The following is a 17,349-nucleotide window of genomic DNA, read 5'->3' as shown; positions in this document are numbered from 1 at the left end:
ATTAAGGAACGTGAAAACGAGTAGAGAAAATTCAATAATAATAATGATCAAGAACAAGTAACTGAACTTAATGTTTGTATATTTGTTTGTATATGTAATGTCTTGCTTTACCTTAACAGCTAAATTGTATAATTTCAAGTTTAAAGGGGGGGTGAAATGGCTCGTTTTCACTCAAATATCCTGTTAATCTTGAGTACCTATAGAGTAGTTCTGCATCCTTCATAAATCCAAAAATTATTTAGTTTTATTATATTCAATAAGAGAAAGATAGTCTGTACCGATTTTTCCCGGAAAAACACGACCGGCTGGAGGCGTGACGTGTGGGCGGAGCTAAAGAATCACGAGCGCCAGTAGGCTTTGCGTTGAGAGGGTGGAAGCTGTAACATTACCGTGAGGGAAAACCATCATCCAAACAAACCATGGCTTACAGTCAGATTCAGCCGTTTATTTATGATCCAGAATCAGATCCAGAGGCTGAAACTGAACGAAAGCAGCAGCACAACGACTCGCTCCGAGCGGGGCTCGAACCCGGGTCTCTGGCATGGAGGGGACGCACTAACAAGGAGGCAGAGATATTTGAAGCAGTTTTTACTCACCGCCTGCGGGTCCAACACACGATCGTGACCCTTTTCGTTGGGATTTGCATCATCCTTAGAAATAAACGATACGCAAATCCGTCCGTCAAACTGGGCCTTGTGAACAAGCATCTTCGAAATGCAGGGAACAAACAAAAACACTTGCAACAACTCCGTTGATGCTCTGTAAAAATAAACTCCATCCACTGGTCCCTTGATGCTGTTTTTTTTTTTGGTAATCTGTGCAGGGTTGTCTTGCACCTGGCAACCAAAACACACTTCTTTTGTGACTTTCGCAACGCTTCTCTCGCTCTGATCACTGAAATGTCTGTGCTGCTCAGCCTCGCTATACGGGAGGCGCCGCTCTTCCGGCAGAAGTGCCTTCAGGGACCCATATAAGGAAATTCCGCTCCATCTAACGTCACACAGAGCCATACCAAGGGCAAGGAACTCGACCGGAAGTTGAAGTCGGGTGGGGGCTGCCATCTTTTAGCAGGAACTTCACTTGCGTTAGCATTCCCATTGACTCCCATTCATTTTGGCATCACTTTGACAGCGGAATAACTTTACATTTTGAGGCGTTTTAAGACTCTGTTTGTCCATAATTTATTCCTAAAGATACCACGACAATGTATAAAGGGCTCCATTACCTTCTATGTTACATTATGGCCCCGTAGAAACAGTTTTTGTAAAAATAGGCTAACGATTACGTCATAACCACTCAGCTCTCTGTCGCATTACCGGTACAGACAGGAGGAGAAAGCTCGCAGGCAATTAATTTAATATGGCGTACTGGCGTTACATTTTAAAATACTATACAAAATGATTAATCAGAATACTTACTCCTGCTCACTCACGACAAAGAAACTCCCCGCTCAAGCTCGCCGTCTCTGCAAGATTAAACGATGGCAGTTTGCACGCCAAAGCCACTTAGAGAATTTTACATCTGTCAGACAGGGTTGCTGAACGTCGTCAAGCTTCCGTTTGAGTCTGCGCGTCAGAACGGAAGTGCTAAAAAACGCTAAAACTGGGGCTCATTTGTCTCAATTTGAGTTCCAATGGGGGTCGCTAGTGTCCAGTTTCTGTTTTACTGTCTTATGAGCCATACTCGAAAAAAAAATTCCAACTTGTGACCAAACCGGAAGGAGTATTTTGGGAACAAAAATACTCCTTCAAAGGTTACAACTTATTTTGAACCTTTGTCCAATGTTTAGGCATGGGAAATCCAACTCTTTAACAGTGTTAAAAAACTCAGTATGCATGAAATAGCAATTTCACCCCCCCTTTAAAGACAAAAAAACAACACCAACACTATGTTTATTCTTGTGTGAAATACAGAGAATCATTAAATAGAAGTTATGCCAAAAGAATAAATACGAATTGTAAAGGAAAAAACTATATGGTTTAGCCTCATGTAGATTATTCTAAGATCCACAATGCGAGATCGTAAAAAACGTCACTGAGGTTGATGAGTATTGTCATTATATTGTTCCAATCATTTAACTTGATATGCATTGTTCCATTATATTTACATTATGAAAAGAAGAGATAGGATTGGTTATGATGTCAGTGACCACACCCACACTATTCATAAACAGCAGAGCACCTTCCTCACTGCAGTTATTCATTTATGCATCCATTTCAGTCATTTATTTCATTTATCAAACGTTTATAAGTTTAGATGAACCTCAAAAACGACAAGCTGTGATCAAAACCAATTTAAACTTTTAAAACTGAGGCTTCATCATGGAGGTACGTCTGCTAGTGATTCTCATAATTCCAGGTGAATATAATTAATGCTTCAATCATCAATTGTTGTTTTTGACAAAAATGGAATTCTGATTCATGGAAAGGTCTGATGGTTTAATGTTGCAACCACAATTACATTACAGGTGTGTTTTCTGACAGCATTGAACCAAATGACAAAGATACTGATATGATTAAGAGAGAAGGAGAGTCTGTGACACTGAGCTATACATATGATACAAGCAGCAAATATGTGTATCTTTACTGGTACAGACAGTCTCCTAATAAAGAACCTCAGTATTTACTTTATAAAGGTGCTCGGTCATATGGCATATATCAGGATATACCAGACCGGTTTCAGTCGACTACATCCCAAACATCCACTGAAATCTCTATTAAGAGTGTAACTCTGTCAGATTCAGCTCTCTATTACTGTGCTCTAAGAGTAGGAGCCCAGTGATACAAAATGCCTTAGAATCTTTACAAAAACTCAAACACACAATTCTTGCTTTAAAAGTTAGTAATCAAAGGTTTATAAACCCACTGAGATTGTAAATAACAGAATGTGGTAACACCTGCTGAACAACAGGAGAGCATGAAAAGAAGAGAAGGTATGATAATAAACTAGAACAAATTGTTGTTTTACAGCTAAATCAATTTGACATTTCATAGAAAAATGTGAAAACTGTTACTTTTTTACAGAAAAAAAGAAATATGTTATCTGACTTCTCATGTGAACTAAAATATTCAATAAGAAAGGAGAATTGAACTAGGATCTGTGTCAAATGTATTTAATATTAATTGCAAGAACAGTGACTGTTTGCATTATGTACAGCATATATTCTAATATGTACACTGAGAATATATTGCATAAAAAGAGTTAACTTCTCATAAGATTTGTAAATACAGCTGTTGTTTTTTTTCTTCTTTTTTACATTTAGTTCACATTGGTTAAACTGATAAATCCTCTGTATAACTATACAATTTGAAATAAAAAGGGATAGAGGATTGGTTGTGATGTCACTAACCACGCCCACAATAAGAGCACCTCCCCACTGCAGTCATTTATCTATGCATCCATTTCAATCATTTATTTCATTTATTGCTCCTTTAGCTTATATCTAAACCAATTAAAACATTTTAACTGAGGTATTAACATGGAGATATGTCTGTTACTGATTCAAATAACAATTTCAGGTGAATATATTTTACCGTTTAAAAATCTAATGGTGTTTTTTTTTTTGGTTTATGGAAAGGGCTGATGGTTTAATGTGCAATTGCTATGTTTTATTGCAGGTGTGTTTGCTGACAGCATCAGACCAGATAAGGATACAAATATGATCAGGAGAGAAGGAGAGTCTGTGACACTGAGCTGCACATATGCTACAAACAGCATTTATGTTATGCTTTACTGGTACAGACAGTATCCCAAAACACAACCTAAATATTTACTGTGGAAAGGTGCTCGATCATATGGAGGAGAGGATAAAATAGATCAGCGATTTCGGCCAGCTACATCCCAAACATCCACTGAACTCACTATTGAGAGTGTAATTCTGTCAGATTCAGCTCTCTATTATTGTGCTCTAAGAGTAGAGGCCCAGTGATATAAAATACCTGAGAAGCTTTACAAAAACTTACACACTGTTATTGCTTTGAACTTTAGCAAACAAATGCACATCAAACCACAGAAATGGTTTATAACACCACATGTATATCTTTTGTAAACCACTGAGACTGTAAATTACAGAATGAGGTAACACCTGAAGTACATGAGGGAAGAGGACAGAGAAGAACTTATAAACACACTTGTTGTTATTCAGTTTAAGTCATATGTTAAAGTTATTCATCTGCATGGCTCCAGAATGTGATATATACATTCATTTTTACTTTAGATGTTTTTTGCAATGTTTATAGTCTTTTTGAGGAGGATAAGTATGGAAGTCTGTTTCCGCCACAGTAAAACAAGAAATGAGAAACTTTCTTGTAATAATAAATTATTTTCTTGTAATAATGAGAACCTTTCTCGAAATAATGACTTAATCCACACACACACACACACACACACACACACACGCACGCACGCACGCACACACACACACACACACACACACACACACACACACGTTTGTTTTGTGAAAAGTGGGGACATCCCATAGGTGTAATGGTTGTTATACTGTACAAACTGTATATTCTATGGCCCTACACCAACCCTACACCTAACCCTAACCCTCACCGGAAACTTTGTGCATTTTTACTTTCTCAAAAAAAAACTAATTCTGTATGTTTTATAAGCATTTAAAAAAATGGGGACATGGGTTGTAACACCTGTGTCATACCCATGTCATTATACAGAGTTGTGTCCTGATAAGTCACAAAAAACACACCCCCCCCCCCACCCCCAAACACATACAGATACACACAAAACACATACAGTACTCGACAAATGCGCAACACAAGAGTGAAGGCACGCTAGTGACATCTGTTGATCAAAGCCATGCAGGAACAGCGCACACAATTTTTTGTATGTGGATTAAGTCATTATTTCGAGAAACTAAATCATTATTATGAGAAAAGTCATTATTATGAGAAAATAAGTAAATATTACGAGAAAGTTTTTCAATATAACGAGATACTAAGTAAGTCATAATTACAGTATGAGAAAGTTTCTTATCAAATGCAAACTGTAACAGGCATCACTCATACTGGAAAATGAATAGTTATTTGCTTAAATTAAGGGATCTTAAACAGGAAATGGAAAGATGAGTAGAGGGGAAATGACTAGTACAATAGCTAAATCACAGCCTCTCATGGAAGAAGAGTGCGCCTAACAGAATGACAAAATAAGCTTGATGATACGTACAGAAGGTGATCACAGCGAGCCTTTATTGAATCGAGACAAAAATGGTTAGAGCATGGAGAGCAGATGTCTGCTTATTTGTTCAAACTTGAAAAGTCTAGGGATAAATTAAATTATATTTCCAAAATGAATATTAACGGATCTATTACAGATAACTTTAATACAATTTCTAGTTTTTGTTTTAATTATTACTCTTATTTATACACATATAAATTTAGTGAGCTTAATATGTAAAATTTGTTGTAAGCATTTAGAGAATGTAAAAATAATTAGTCAAGAGGATCATCTATTATGTGATCCCGAATTACTATCGCTGAAATTGCAACACTAAAATGCAATAACTAAAATGTAATAAATCACCAGGTAGTGATGGAATTACTGCTGGATTCTGTAAGCAGTTCTCTTAGATTCTTGGCCTGTTCCTTTCTGAAGTTTATTCTGAAAGTTTAAAGTCCTCTGAACTTCCTACAACTGTGCATCACGGTGTAACCGTGTAACCGATTCTCAAACAAAATCAAAAGAAAACTATACAAGGGAGAGAAAGAAGTAGTCCTGATGTCATTAGTCACGCCCACATTATTAATAAACAATAGGCAGCATCTCCACATATAGTAATTAATCAGTAAGTAAAACAGAACATAACATCTTCAGAACAGCTCTCATCAAAAGCATAAACATGGAGAAGCATCTACTACTGATTGTCATAACAGTATCAGGTACAGTAAAATACAGTTTACACATTCACATTTTTAAGCTATTTCAGTAACAGTAAACAATACAGAGTAAATATCAAACTATGAGAAATTACACAGTTTTTTTAAATAGAACCTTTTATACAGGCTGGTTTACAGATGTACTGTTGTGTGTCTAAAATGTATATTCAGGTGTATTTCCTGACAGCATTGGACCAAAAGACAAGGACGCTATAATCAGTAAAGAAGGAGAGTCTGTGACAATGAGCTGCACATACAGTACAATCAGCAATGAAGTTTTGCTTTACTGGTACAGACAGCATCCCAACTCCGAACCCCAGTATATACTGTGGAAAGGTGCTCGATCATGGAACCGTGAAGAGGATATACAAGACCGTCGCTTTCTGTCGACTACATCCCAATCATCCACTGAACTCACTATTAGGAGTGTTATTCTCTCAGATTCAGCTCGCTATTTCTGTGCTCTAAGAGCAACAGCCCAGTGATACAAAATGCTTGAAAGGTTTTACAAAAACTCACACACAAAGTTCAAAAACATTCGTAATCAAATGACACCCAGCCACATTTATCTCTCATTTAACCCACACAGAAGATAAACACCACAACATGGTAACACCTGTTTATTAAATGGGAGGGAGAGAGGATCAAAGTAAATGATATTAAGAGTACGGTATGTAACAAATTAAATAATTAATTCAATCTCTAAAACAGAAATAAAAGAAATAGTCTTTTAAAGAACACATTTCTTTGAGAAAAATCCCTTCTCTATTTTCCTAAACAATGCTGTTTTTAGATACTGCTTCGTTTGCCTGAAATCATCCAGTCACTCATCACTATAACACCACTTGCATTTGCTTATTTCTAGATTGAAACATTAAGATATGCATACATCTTGAGCTGTTGAAGTTCACCAGTTCATTGTTTAGGCACTGTCAACTATTAGGTTAGCAACGTCCTTCAGAATATCTTCTTTTGTGTTGAACAGAAGAAAGAAACACTTACAGGTTTAGAACAAGTTTAGAGTGAATAAATGATCACAGCATTTTCATTTTGGGGTGAACTATTCTTTAATCCGTCAGACCTTTGAGCCAGATTTACAGAATAGATTTAACTTTGAATCCATTAAGATGTTCCAGAAGACATGCAACTGAGCTATGAACCCAACATGCACAACACATCCATTCCTCATTTGACATGAAGTTGATTGAGTTAACAACATGGCAAGACTCACATCTACCAAATTCACCTTGTACAGTACCTAATAAGACCGCTTTTCTGAGAACAATTTAAATATTTCAGCTCAGCAGCAGTTACAGAATGAATGCTTGGATCACATTTTTACTTATTCTTTTTTTCATTTTCTTCCGGTATGTAATCAGTTCTACCATATTCTCTATTTCAGGAATTTAGTTTTAGGCTACTTAATAATTTACAGATATTTTGTGTTGATTTTCAGAATGCTGAGCAGAGGATATAGTGTTACTCAGTCCACAATAGTGCAAACTGCCACTGCCGGGGAAACAGTGACTACTGACTGCACATTCAAAACCAATGCTTTCCCAATGCTTTACTGGTACCAATACAAAGAAAATCAACTCCCAAAATATGTGCTGAAGAGATATGCTGAATCAAGAGATGAGGATGAAAACTTTAAGGAGAGATTTAATGAAAATCTAAAAACCTTCCGCTGACAATCCAGGATGTGCGCGTGTCTTGATACATGTACATAGTGGTCCCTACGGCCTATTCAACTATTTGCAATGTACCTTCAAATTTTAAAGGCAGTCACAAAAAAAGAAACAAGAAAACAACTACAAAGATATAGACAGAGACTAATTTGTATACTTTTAACTCCCCTTTGGATGTGAAATGAATGGTACTTTAGAGTATTTACTCTCACATAAGACGTACATGCTTAAAAGGGGGAGGAGTAAAGCAGCTTTACAACACTGAGATAAGGAACTTCTTGTTTTAGTAAACCTGGCCTTTTTCTCCTGACAAACAATACATCATGTCAACATTTGCAGTAGTCATATTAATAGAATCTCTCCTAATAGCATTTCAAGGTAAGATTTCACAGAGATAACTCATTTTAACTTAAAATTGGTAATATGCGAATCAGAATTCTGATGTAAAAAAAAAATGCTCACTGCTCTCTTAATTGTTTTCAGGTGTTAGTAATGCTGAAGAGATCATATTTCCCAAGAATGACACAGTAATCGCTAAAACAGATGAAAAAGTTATCTTATCTTGCAGCTACACTGGCACCGTTTATGATTTCTATTGGTACCGTCAATTCCCTGAAAAAGCACCTCAGTTCCTCATAATGGAATCGTCTGGATTCATAAAACAGGCTTCTCCTCAGGTTCCTGGGATAACAATGGCCAACAGAAAAGACACCAAACACATGGAGCTGGAGATCTTCCCTGCAGCAGAGGCATATTCTGCTCTGTACTACTGTGCTGTGCAGCCCACAGTGAAAGGAAAACCTCTGACTCCATACAAAAACCACAGTGATCGTTCACAGAAGAACAGATGTACAGAAATGTTTCTCACGCTACTTCTATAGACAAATACATTTACAAAAAATTAAAATAAATTCACTCATTTTAACTCATATTTGTGATTATAGTTTGAGTGTCAAGACATATTCCTTTATGGTATGGTATTTCACTAACAAACAAAAAACATACTCATTCAATTTATTGACAGGACTTCGGTGCTGTTTTTTTAGGGTGCAAAGATTATGTTATGATCTTATGATATAATGAGATATCATGACTGTTAATTAAAAAAATCTAATATTATTATCCACTAAAAATTAATATTCATATACTCTAAATTACTGAATGTAAGTATGTCTAGTATTTATGGAAGGATGAAAATAATGAGCATGTACTATTAATGCAATCAAGTACATGTTCCACTTCAAAGTACAGTATACACATGTCATTCTCTCGCTCTCTCTCTCTCTCTCTCTCTCAGAATAAAAGCTTGACCAGAATCTGAGCTTAAGGTTTTCTGGTGTCAGATCAGCATGTCTTATATAAAAAAGGGGGGATGCTGGCAAAGGACAATGATAAACAATAGCAATAGAAATCAAATTGTACATAATTATTATTTCTTCAGCTAGAACTCGTGAGAATGCTTAAACACTTCATTTTCACTGCAGTATAATTTAAATGTGGGGGCACTCGTTTCAAAAGAAAACCTGACAGAGGTTAAACAGATGTGTGTCTGTTCTCCTCCACTTGGGGGAGATGTTTTAACAAATATATACAGCTCCACCCTTACAACCAGAACTTAACAAGGAGTATAAGCATCTCAGCAAGTTCCAGTTAGATTCAAGAGAATATACTTCTGGATGTCTTTTAAATCTTGATTACAATGAGAAGCTGTGTGGAAACTCTTTTAATCCTGTTTGCAACTTTCATGGGTAATGTACCAAATTTTATGCATGTATTTTCTCTTACCTGTCAGTTCTAATAGATTATACACAAACTTACTAACATAATTTACTCTCCTCACAGAATGCAGAGGACAAGACTCTGTTAAACAGCCCCACAGTTTCCAATCAGCATATGAAGAGGAGGATTCAGTAACTTTGGATTGTAAATACAATACTACAAGCCAAAACCCTACTCTACTCTGGTACAGACAAAACAGCCATCACTCTCCAAAATATATACTACGGAGACATAAAATTGGAGATGGAGATGAAGCCATTGAGTTCAAGGGACGATTTCACTCCAGACATGATTCTATTTCAAGATCAGTTCCTCTGACAATTCAAAATCCACGTGTGTCTGATTCTGCTCTGTACTACTGTGCTCTGCAGCCCACTGTGACAACAGGATATTCAGTGCTAGAACAAAAACCTAATTGAGCTTACAACTTTAAAAAGATGAGAATGAGCACCAAGATAATAGTGTTATTGTGCTGTGGAAACTGTTCTACAATACCCCACACAGACATCTGACTGAGATTACTGTTAAATATTACAAAAGAATGCAGTAAATTTAGTCATTAGTCTCCTTTATTTTGACAATTCCAAGGGCCTGACGAGGGAGAGGAGGCCCTGAATGTGATTTTTATGTAGGGGGCCCGAGGCAATAGAAATAATAATAATTAAAAAGAAAATATCAGTAACTTGCTAAAGAAAAACACTTCTCGTGTTTTAATATATCAGTTTTCTGTAGAGCCTATAAAATTAAATCTGAGAATACCTTTTGTGTAAACTTCAAATCAACTGAAAGAAAAACCAAGTAAAAGTGACTCAAACATATTTACCATTCAAGAGAGCACATTATTTCAAAACAGACACATGCTGTTCTGAACTCCAACAGAAGGGGGCAACATAATCTCACGAGTTATGTTTCACAAGCATTTCACTGATTTTCACCAGTGATGATTAAGTACTATCAACATTTAATAAAAAAAAAAAAAACTGAATGTAGTTAATGTTGACCAATGATTATTAAAGTAATACCCTGGTGAAAGTATTTTTTAAAGCAAATTCATTAGATATATAGATAGATCTATTTTAAATGCAGTGAAATGGTAGAGTATAAGTGACAGTAGTGTTTCACTGACCAAACCCACATTGGTATATAGAACTTCACTCAGTGCATTCAGTCACTATTTAGCTTCTCTAACATTTTATTTATGAAGTCGCATTCAGCATACTTTATTGTTACAAATTTCCAATAAATCAGTTTAATAATGTTATAAACTAAAAGGTGCTCGATCATGGAGGAGCAGTGAGGATGAGTTTCAGTCAACTACATCCCAATCATCCAATCAATTTACTATTTTAAAAGCAGCTTTGTCAGATTCAACTCTTTATTATTGTGCACTTTATGTAGAAACCCAGTAATACAAAAACACAAGAGAAGGTTTACAAAAACTCACACAAATTTAATGCTTTCGATAGCCTTTTAATTTAGCATGTATTGCATATTTTTTTCATTTTAGCTTGTTTGTTAGGTTATCTCTTCTCATATTATGCTAAGCCTCATTCAAATTATAGAAATGAGAAAAATAGACATTGAATATTGGCAATAAGAAGCAAAATTAAGAGAAAAAAATGCATTATCAAAACACAAAGAATTAAAAAGAAAATGATCACATATTTAAACAGTTACTGTATGCATTCTCATTTCATATTTTCTTTGGTGCTTCAGATTTAATGTCAGGACAGAAGGAGGAGTTTAGCACAGACTCTATACAGCTGAGTAGATCTGAACATCACACAACACTGTGTGGAGCAGCTGCTCTGTTTTTAGCTTGTTCTTACTAGATCAGTGAGTGAACATGTTGATCTATATTGTTATACTGCTGTCATCAACTGAAGGTACAGTATAATATTGCAAAAGCAATAGCATTATATTAAAGCAGAATTGTTTGAAAAAAAAATAAAAATAAAAACCACTTTTGATTTGCAGGTTGCGGAGCCTCAGAAGTCATTACTCCAAAAAGAAACAGAGAATTTGCTCTTGAGGGTGACATTAATGTGACACTCTCCTGTAACTACAGCGGTTCTGCTTTTGGTGTTCACTGGTATCGTCAATATGCAGGTTCACCACCACAGTTCCTCATACTGGAATATTCAGGGATAACAACTCCAGCTAATCCACCCGTTCCAGGAATAACCATCAATCACAGAAAAACAGAACGCCATGTGGATCTGATCATCTCCTCTGCTGCTGTATCAGACTCTGCTCTGTACTACTGTGCTCTGCAGCCCACACTGACAGGAAAACAGACTGCACTGTACAAAAACCTACCAGTATTTTGGGAAAGTATTAAAGCATGTCACTGAAATATGTTGTAACTTGTAATTTATCTGTATCTACACTGTAAAAAATGTGGAGTAGGATTTACTTGAAAAAAGCTTGCTAAGTTTTTTCACTCAGAAAATTCTATTAAATTTACAAACATTTGCTAAGTAAAAGCTTAGACATAATTATTAGTAGGTTTAATTAGACATTTTTAAGTTAAGTTTACTTGGAAATTCCCAGTTAATTTTGTTGACTCTTTGTTTGTAAATTTTACATAGTGCAGCCTAATGCTTATTACTGAAAAAATTATGTATTATGTATTTTTCTTTTACAAATTTTGCACTCATATATTTTAAGTAAAATTTAAGCACTGAATTTAATAAAATCTGCGAGTTTATGCAATTTACTTTAACAAGGTAACACAGGTAAATCACCGTGCAATTAAAGCATTTGGTTCACTTGCAAACATTCAAGTAAGCATGTGGACAGGCTGTTATCATTTTAAGATAATATGCCCACTCAATAAAATTAATAGCCAAATGAACACAGAGACCTCAATACTTGGTACACCACACACAATGACGGTAACAATCAGTGAATAGTGTTTGAGTATCAATGGGTCATTTTGAATAGAAAATAAACTCCAGGTGTCACAAAACAGTATGTTACTAAAACAAACAACAACTAACAACTAAAATAAACAACTAACAACAAAAACAACCATAAAACAGTGTACATTTTTAATTATGCATGCCCCATTGCTTGATGGGAATATGGGATCATAACTTGAGATTTACTTAAAGAATCCTTGTAAACACAACAAACGGTTCCAAGTAAAATATACTTATGAGTTTTAACCTTCATTACCTAGGCAGTTCCATTTGAATTTACTTATGTATTTAAGTAAAATAAATAAAAATGAAAACTCGAGTAGCTTATTGAATTAAACATGGTATTTTGAAGTAAAAAGACAAAATAGTATTTGTTTGTAAAAATTTACTTAACTGATGCTATCTTTATTTACAAGTTCAAAAAAAATCACTTTTTACAGTGTATGTATTCTTTACTGATTTTCTTATATATGTGGGACTGTGTTATAAATAACAGTATTGTCTGTCATATATTGTGTGAGATGAAGCCTGAATGTTGTCTGAGTAGGAGGAGTTTAGCACACACATTGTGAAATGCATTAAGACTCTCAACATTTCACAAACCTCATTGTATTAACAGATGTTTCTATGTGTCTCAAAATTTACTACCTTGAGCTGATGAAAGATTTTTTGAAAAAAATCATTCATCAGCTCAAGGTAGTAAATTTTGAAGTTGTCAATAAAACAAATAATACTGAAGTATTACTTTTCTTTTAAAAAATTCTAATAAAATATGTTCAGTCTATACACACACATTTAGTTTTGTACTTTAATTTAGTTCTTTTTAAGCAAAAGGTCCTGCATATTGGTATTTTAATAGATTTGAAAGTGGATGTCAGTTTACTTTCTGGCTCTGTTTTTGAATTTTAAATGTATGCTTTAAATACAGGTTCCAGAGCAGCAGAAGTCATCACACCATTCAGTGATTATCAGTTTTCTGATGAGGGTGAGAGTGTGACACTCTCTTGTAGCTACACTGGTTCTGTTCGAGGTCTTCACTGGTTTCGTGAATATGCGGGTTCACCACCAAAGTTCCTCATTATGGATTATAATGGGGCAGTTATTAAAACTGATCCTCCAGTTGCTGGAGTCTCAATCCATCACAGAAAAGACAACAGTAGTGTGGATCTGAAGATCTCCTCTGCTGCTGTCACTGACTCCGCTCTGTACTACTGTGCTCTGGAGCCCACAGTGAAAGGAAATCCACTGCATGCTGTACAAAAAGCTGTTTAAATAAAACTGAAAATGACGGGTGGGGATGAGGGTTTATGTTTGTTTTTTAAATCACACAGATATTTCTTATAAAGTTCTTATATTACTAGATCCTTAAGAAAATGTCATATTGTGAAAATGTTCTGTGGCTGAAAGTGGAAGCTTATTACTTTTATGAGGACATAAATCATTTATAAATAACATGTTTAAGCACAACCATCATATGACTGTGAATATACTATTGAAAACATCTGAACTGATGCTATCTTGCTCAGTCACTGACTGTATTACATGACTGTAGCTTTTGGCCAGGAGAAGATGTCATCAGGTGGCGTCCAACTTTCACGGGGTGTTTCGACCCTGAACCACAACACCCTCCAGTTGGCGGGTCGGCAGTGGTGGCCAGTCACTGCCCTTCTCCTCCTGGCCCCCAGCTCAACTCCTCCCTCCTACTCCAGAGCCAACAAGACGCTCTTTCTGCTGCCTCACCCAACCTACGGACAGCTGCCTTCCTCTCCCTTCCTGCTAAACCCAAAGCAGTGAGTGTCTTCCACACAGACTGTGCCGGGAAACCCCTACACCCAGATACTTTGTGGCTTTCAGCTCATGTGCCTCCTCACACCCGTCTTCCCACGGGACCGTCAGTTCGATCAAGATTATCTTCCTTGCCTCCTCAGACCATAAGACCATGTCTGGCCTCAGCAGTGTTTGCACAACCTGGGGGAAGACTAGTTTCTTTCCCAGGTCCACCCCCATCTCCCAGGATTGTGCTGCTTGCAAGAGGCTATTTTTGATCTTCTTGGGGGCTGCTGGTTTCTCCCCTTCTCTGATGAACTGAATGCATGTCCTTGGCCTTGTACTGGTCTGGCGCTTTTTCTGCCTCTCCCGCTCCAAAATGACAGCCAGTGCAAAGAGAACCTTGTCGTGGCGCCACCTGTATCTTCCTTGGCTAAGGGCTGTTTTGCATCCTGCCAGTATGTGCGCCATTGTTCCCCTCCCTCCGCATAGCCTACACAATGGGTCCTCCCTCCTACCCCATCTGTGGAGGTTTGTTGGTGATGGAAGGGTGTCGTACACTGAACGGAGCAGGAAGGAGACACGAAAGGGCTCCAGTCTCCAGATCTCAGGTCATGTGATCTTCCACTTCGGCAGGTCCCACTTCGTCCAGGCGCCTTGTACTCCAAGTTCAACGGCCCTAGACCTGCGCCTTTCTTCCTCCAGGTGTCGGACCTTGGCTTGAATCATGTCCCTCCTCTGCCTTGGGTCGGCTTTTCCCCACTGCTGGAAGTGGGTGGATCTGAATCCTTGCCCCCCTATGCATGGGTTCCCGATGATGTCCTTCAACTTCAATGCACTTTCGGCTTGTGCCACTGATGTGTCAGCCACCCACTTGTGTCCTGACCTCGTAGTGACCCCTGCTCTCCTGACTTTTTCATCAGTGGATGAAACAAATGTCAATAAAAATAACTCAAACATATTTACCATTTTAAAGCACACAGTAAAGCAACTGGATAAAACATGCTGTTCTGATCTCCAACAGAGGGGGGCAACATTATCTCACAAGCTGTTTTATTCACACCAAACAAGCACCTGACATCTATAAGAAACAGCTGAAAGCACAGAACATGTTTCATATTTCATTAACCCACACATACATTATTCACACACAACAGAAGTTCACTCAGTCTCAGTGCTTTCAGTCAACCATCAGCTGCTCTCATATTTTCATTCGTTTTATAAAACTACATTAAGCAGAATTTGGAACTAATATATTGGTATGTTAATAATTATTATAAAACGAATCAGTTTAATAAGTATTAGAAATTAAAAAATCGTATCTTTATAGTGGACTTCAGTTAAGATGGAGGAGAGGCAGATGATACTCATAATGATGATCACAGTTTCAGGTAAATATACTTTTAATCACAATTACTTATATTTTGTGAATCAAATAATTCAATCAAATGTAATGTTCATAAGTAATGACATTTAAAAATGTGATTCACTCCATTTCAGGTGGTTTTGCTGATAGAATTGGACCGAGAGAAGGAGACACTAATATAATCAGAGAAGAAGGAGAGTCTGTGACACTGAGCTGCACATATGAAACAAACAGCAATAATATTTGGCTCTACTGGTACAGACAATATCCAAACAGAGAACCAGAATATATACTGTTTAAAGGCGCTCGATCAAAGAGCAGTGAGGATATACCAGATGGGTTTCAGTCAACTACATCCCAGACATCCACTGAACTTACTATTGTAAAAGCAGCTCTGTCAGATTCTGCTCTTTATTACTGCGCACTTTATGTAGAAGCCCAGTGATACAAAATACCAGAGAAGCTTTACAAAAACTCACATGAAATAAATGCTTTGAAGAGTCTTTAATCAATCAGTATCAAAACACATCATGTTTTATAAACCACAAACAGCGAATGTGGTAACAGCTGTGAATTTAGAAGGTTAAATATGTTGCATAAGGACCTGTGAAAACAATTTAGCATGCATTACATGTGTTCTCATGTCTCATTACATCTCTTTTCTCATTTGCATACGTTTCTAAGGATGTCAGTAAAATGGTCTATAAGAGTCTCATGAAAAAACAACAACAAAACACTAATTTATAATTGTTAATTGTTCTTCAGATGTTACTTTTGTGAATGTCACAATAGTCCGAATAATAAAAAGGACCAAAAAAAAAAAAAAAAAAAAAACTATTTAAAAAAAGGGGGAAACAATAAAGATGTTGCATAAAAATATGAACAGCACTTTCTAACAGACGATTCTTAGAAGAAACAGTATACTGGTTAAAATGCCAAAATGTATACAGTTTTAATATAATGAAATATATTTGTTAGGTGCCAAATTATCATCATGAACACATTCAAACATTCAGGATCAGAGATCACAGATCTAGGATCAGAGAGAGATGATCTGCTTCATAAATTCAGGACTGTAGCTTTAAGAGGAGGTGCTAGAGGGAACCTCTGCTATTTGTTAAATTGATTTTTACTTCAGTAACTGTTGGTGATGCAGATAAATGGAAACATTATCAGAATCAGAATCAGAATCAGAAAGAGCTTTATTGCCAAGTATGTTTGCGCATACAAGGAATTTGTTTTAGTGACATAAGCTTCCAGTACACAGAGACACCAACACACAGACAAAAAAAAAAAAAAACAATGTAGCCTAATAAATAAGTGTATAAACAATTGTGCTATAAATGATAATGGGATAGGATTGAAAAAAATGCAGGGATGTACTAGGATGGAGGGGTAACAAATAAATATAAGGATGTTGCACTTTTGTTTGCATAAGCATAAGTGGGGAACATTTAACTGTTCAAGATGGAGATTGCCTGGGGGAAGAAACTGTTTTTGTGCCTTGCTGTTCTGGTATTTGCAGCTCTGAGACGCCGGCCAGATGGCAAAAGTTCAAAAATGGGGTGACTTGGATGTGAGGGATCCAGAGTGATTTTATGAGCCCTTTTCCTCACTCTGGATGTATACAGTTCTTGAAGGGTGGGCAGGGGAGCACCAATAATCCTTTCAGCAGTCCGAACAGTTCTCTGTAGTCTTCTGATGTCCGATTTTGTTGCTGAGCCAAACCAGACAGTTATAGAAGTACACAGTACAGACTCAATGACGGCTGAGTAGAACTGTTTCAGCAGCTCCTGTGGCAAGTTAAACTTCCTCAGCTGGCGAAGGAAATACAACCTTTGTTGGGCCTGTTTTACAATGGAGTCAATGTGATTGTCCCACTTCAGGTCCTGAGAGATGGTGGTTCCCAGGAATCTGAATGACTCCACTGC

The 17,349-nt window shown here is 36.7% G+C and overlaps 1 protein-coding gene and 2 gene segments (V, D, J or C); all 3 read left to right on the top strand.

Annotated features, from left to right (window-relative positions):
- Positions 1 to 5,857: 5,857 nt before the first annotated feature.
- LOC113086617 (T cell receptor alpha variable 18-like) lies at positions 5,858 to 6,379 on the top strand. The segment is given in 2 exon segments: positions 5,858 to 5,897; positions 6,066 to 6,379. Coding segments are annotated over 2 exon segments (354 nt in total).
- Positions 6,380 to 11,095: 4,716 nt separating this feature from the next.
- Positions 11,096 to 13,557, top strand: LOC113086615 (immunoglobulin omega chain-like). The gene is made up of 3 exons (XM_026255465.1): positions 11,096 to 11,247; positions 11,339 to 11,695; positions 13,214 to 13,557. Exons 1-3 carry the CDS (start codon positions 11,208 to 11,210, stop codon positions 13,555 to 13,557), a joined length of 741 nt encoding a protein of 246 aa, XP_026111250.1. The 5' UTR covers positions 11,096 to 11,207.
- A 1,685-nt stretch (positions 13,558 to 15,242) lies between these two features.
- LOC113086603 (T cell receptor alpha variable 3-like) lies at positions 15,243 to 15,875 on the top strand. The segment is given in 3 exon segments: positions 15,243 to 15,311; positions 15,383 to 15,443; positions 15,553 to 15,875. Coding segments are annotated over 2 exon segments (357 nt in total).
- Positions 15,876 to 17,349: the final 1,474 nt, after the last annotated feature.

The sequence above is a fragment of the Carassius auratus genome, unplaced genomic scaffold (assembly GCF_003368295.1).
Source record: "Carassius auratus strain Wakin unplaced genomic scaffold, ASM336829v1 scaf_tig00043601, whole genome shotgun sequence".
In the NCBI taxonomy this organism is placed as follows: Eukaryota; Metazoa; Chordata; class Actinopteri; order Cypriniformes; family Cyprinidae; genus Carassius; species Carassius auratus.
This window is presented reverse-complemented; position numbering and strand designations above follow the sequence as displayed.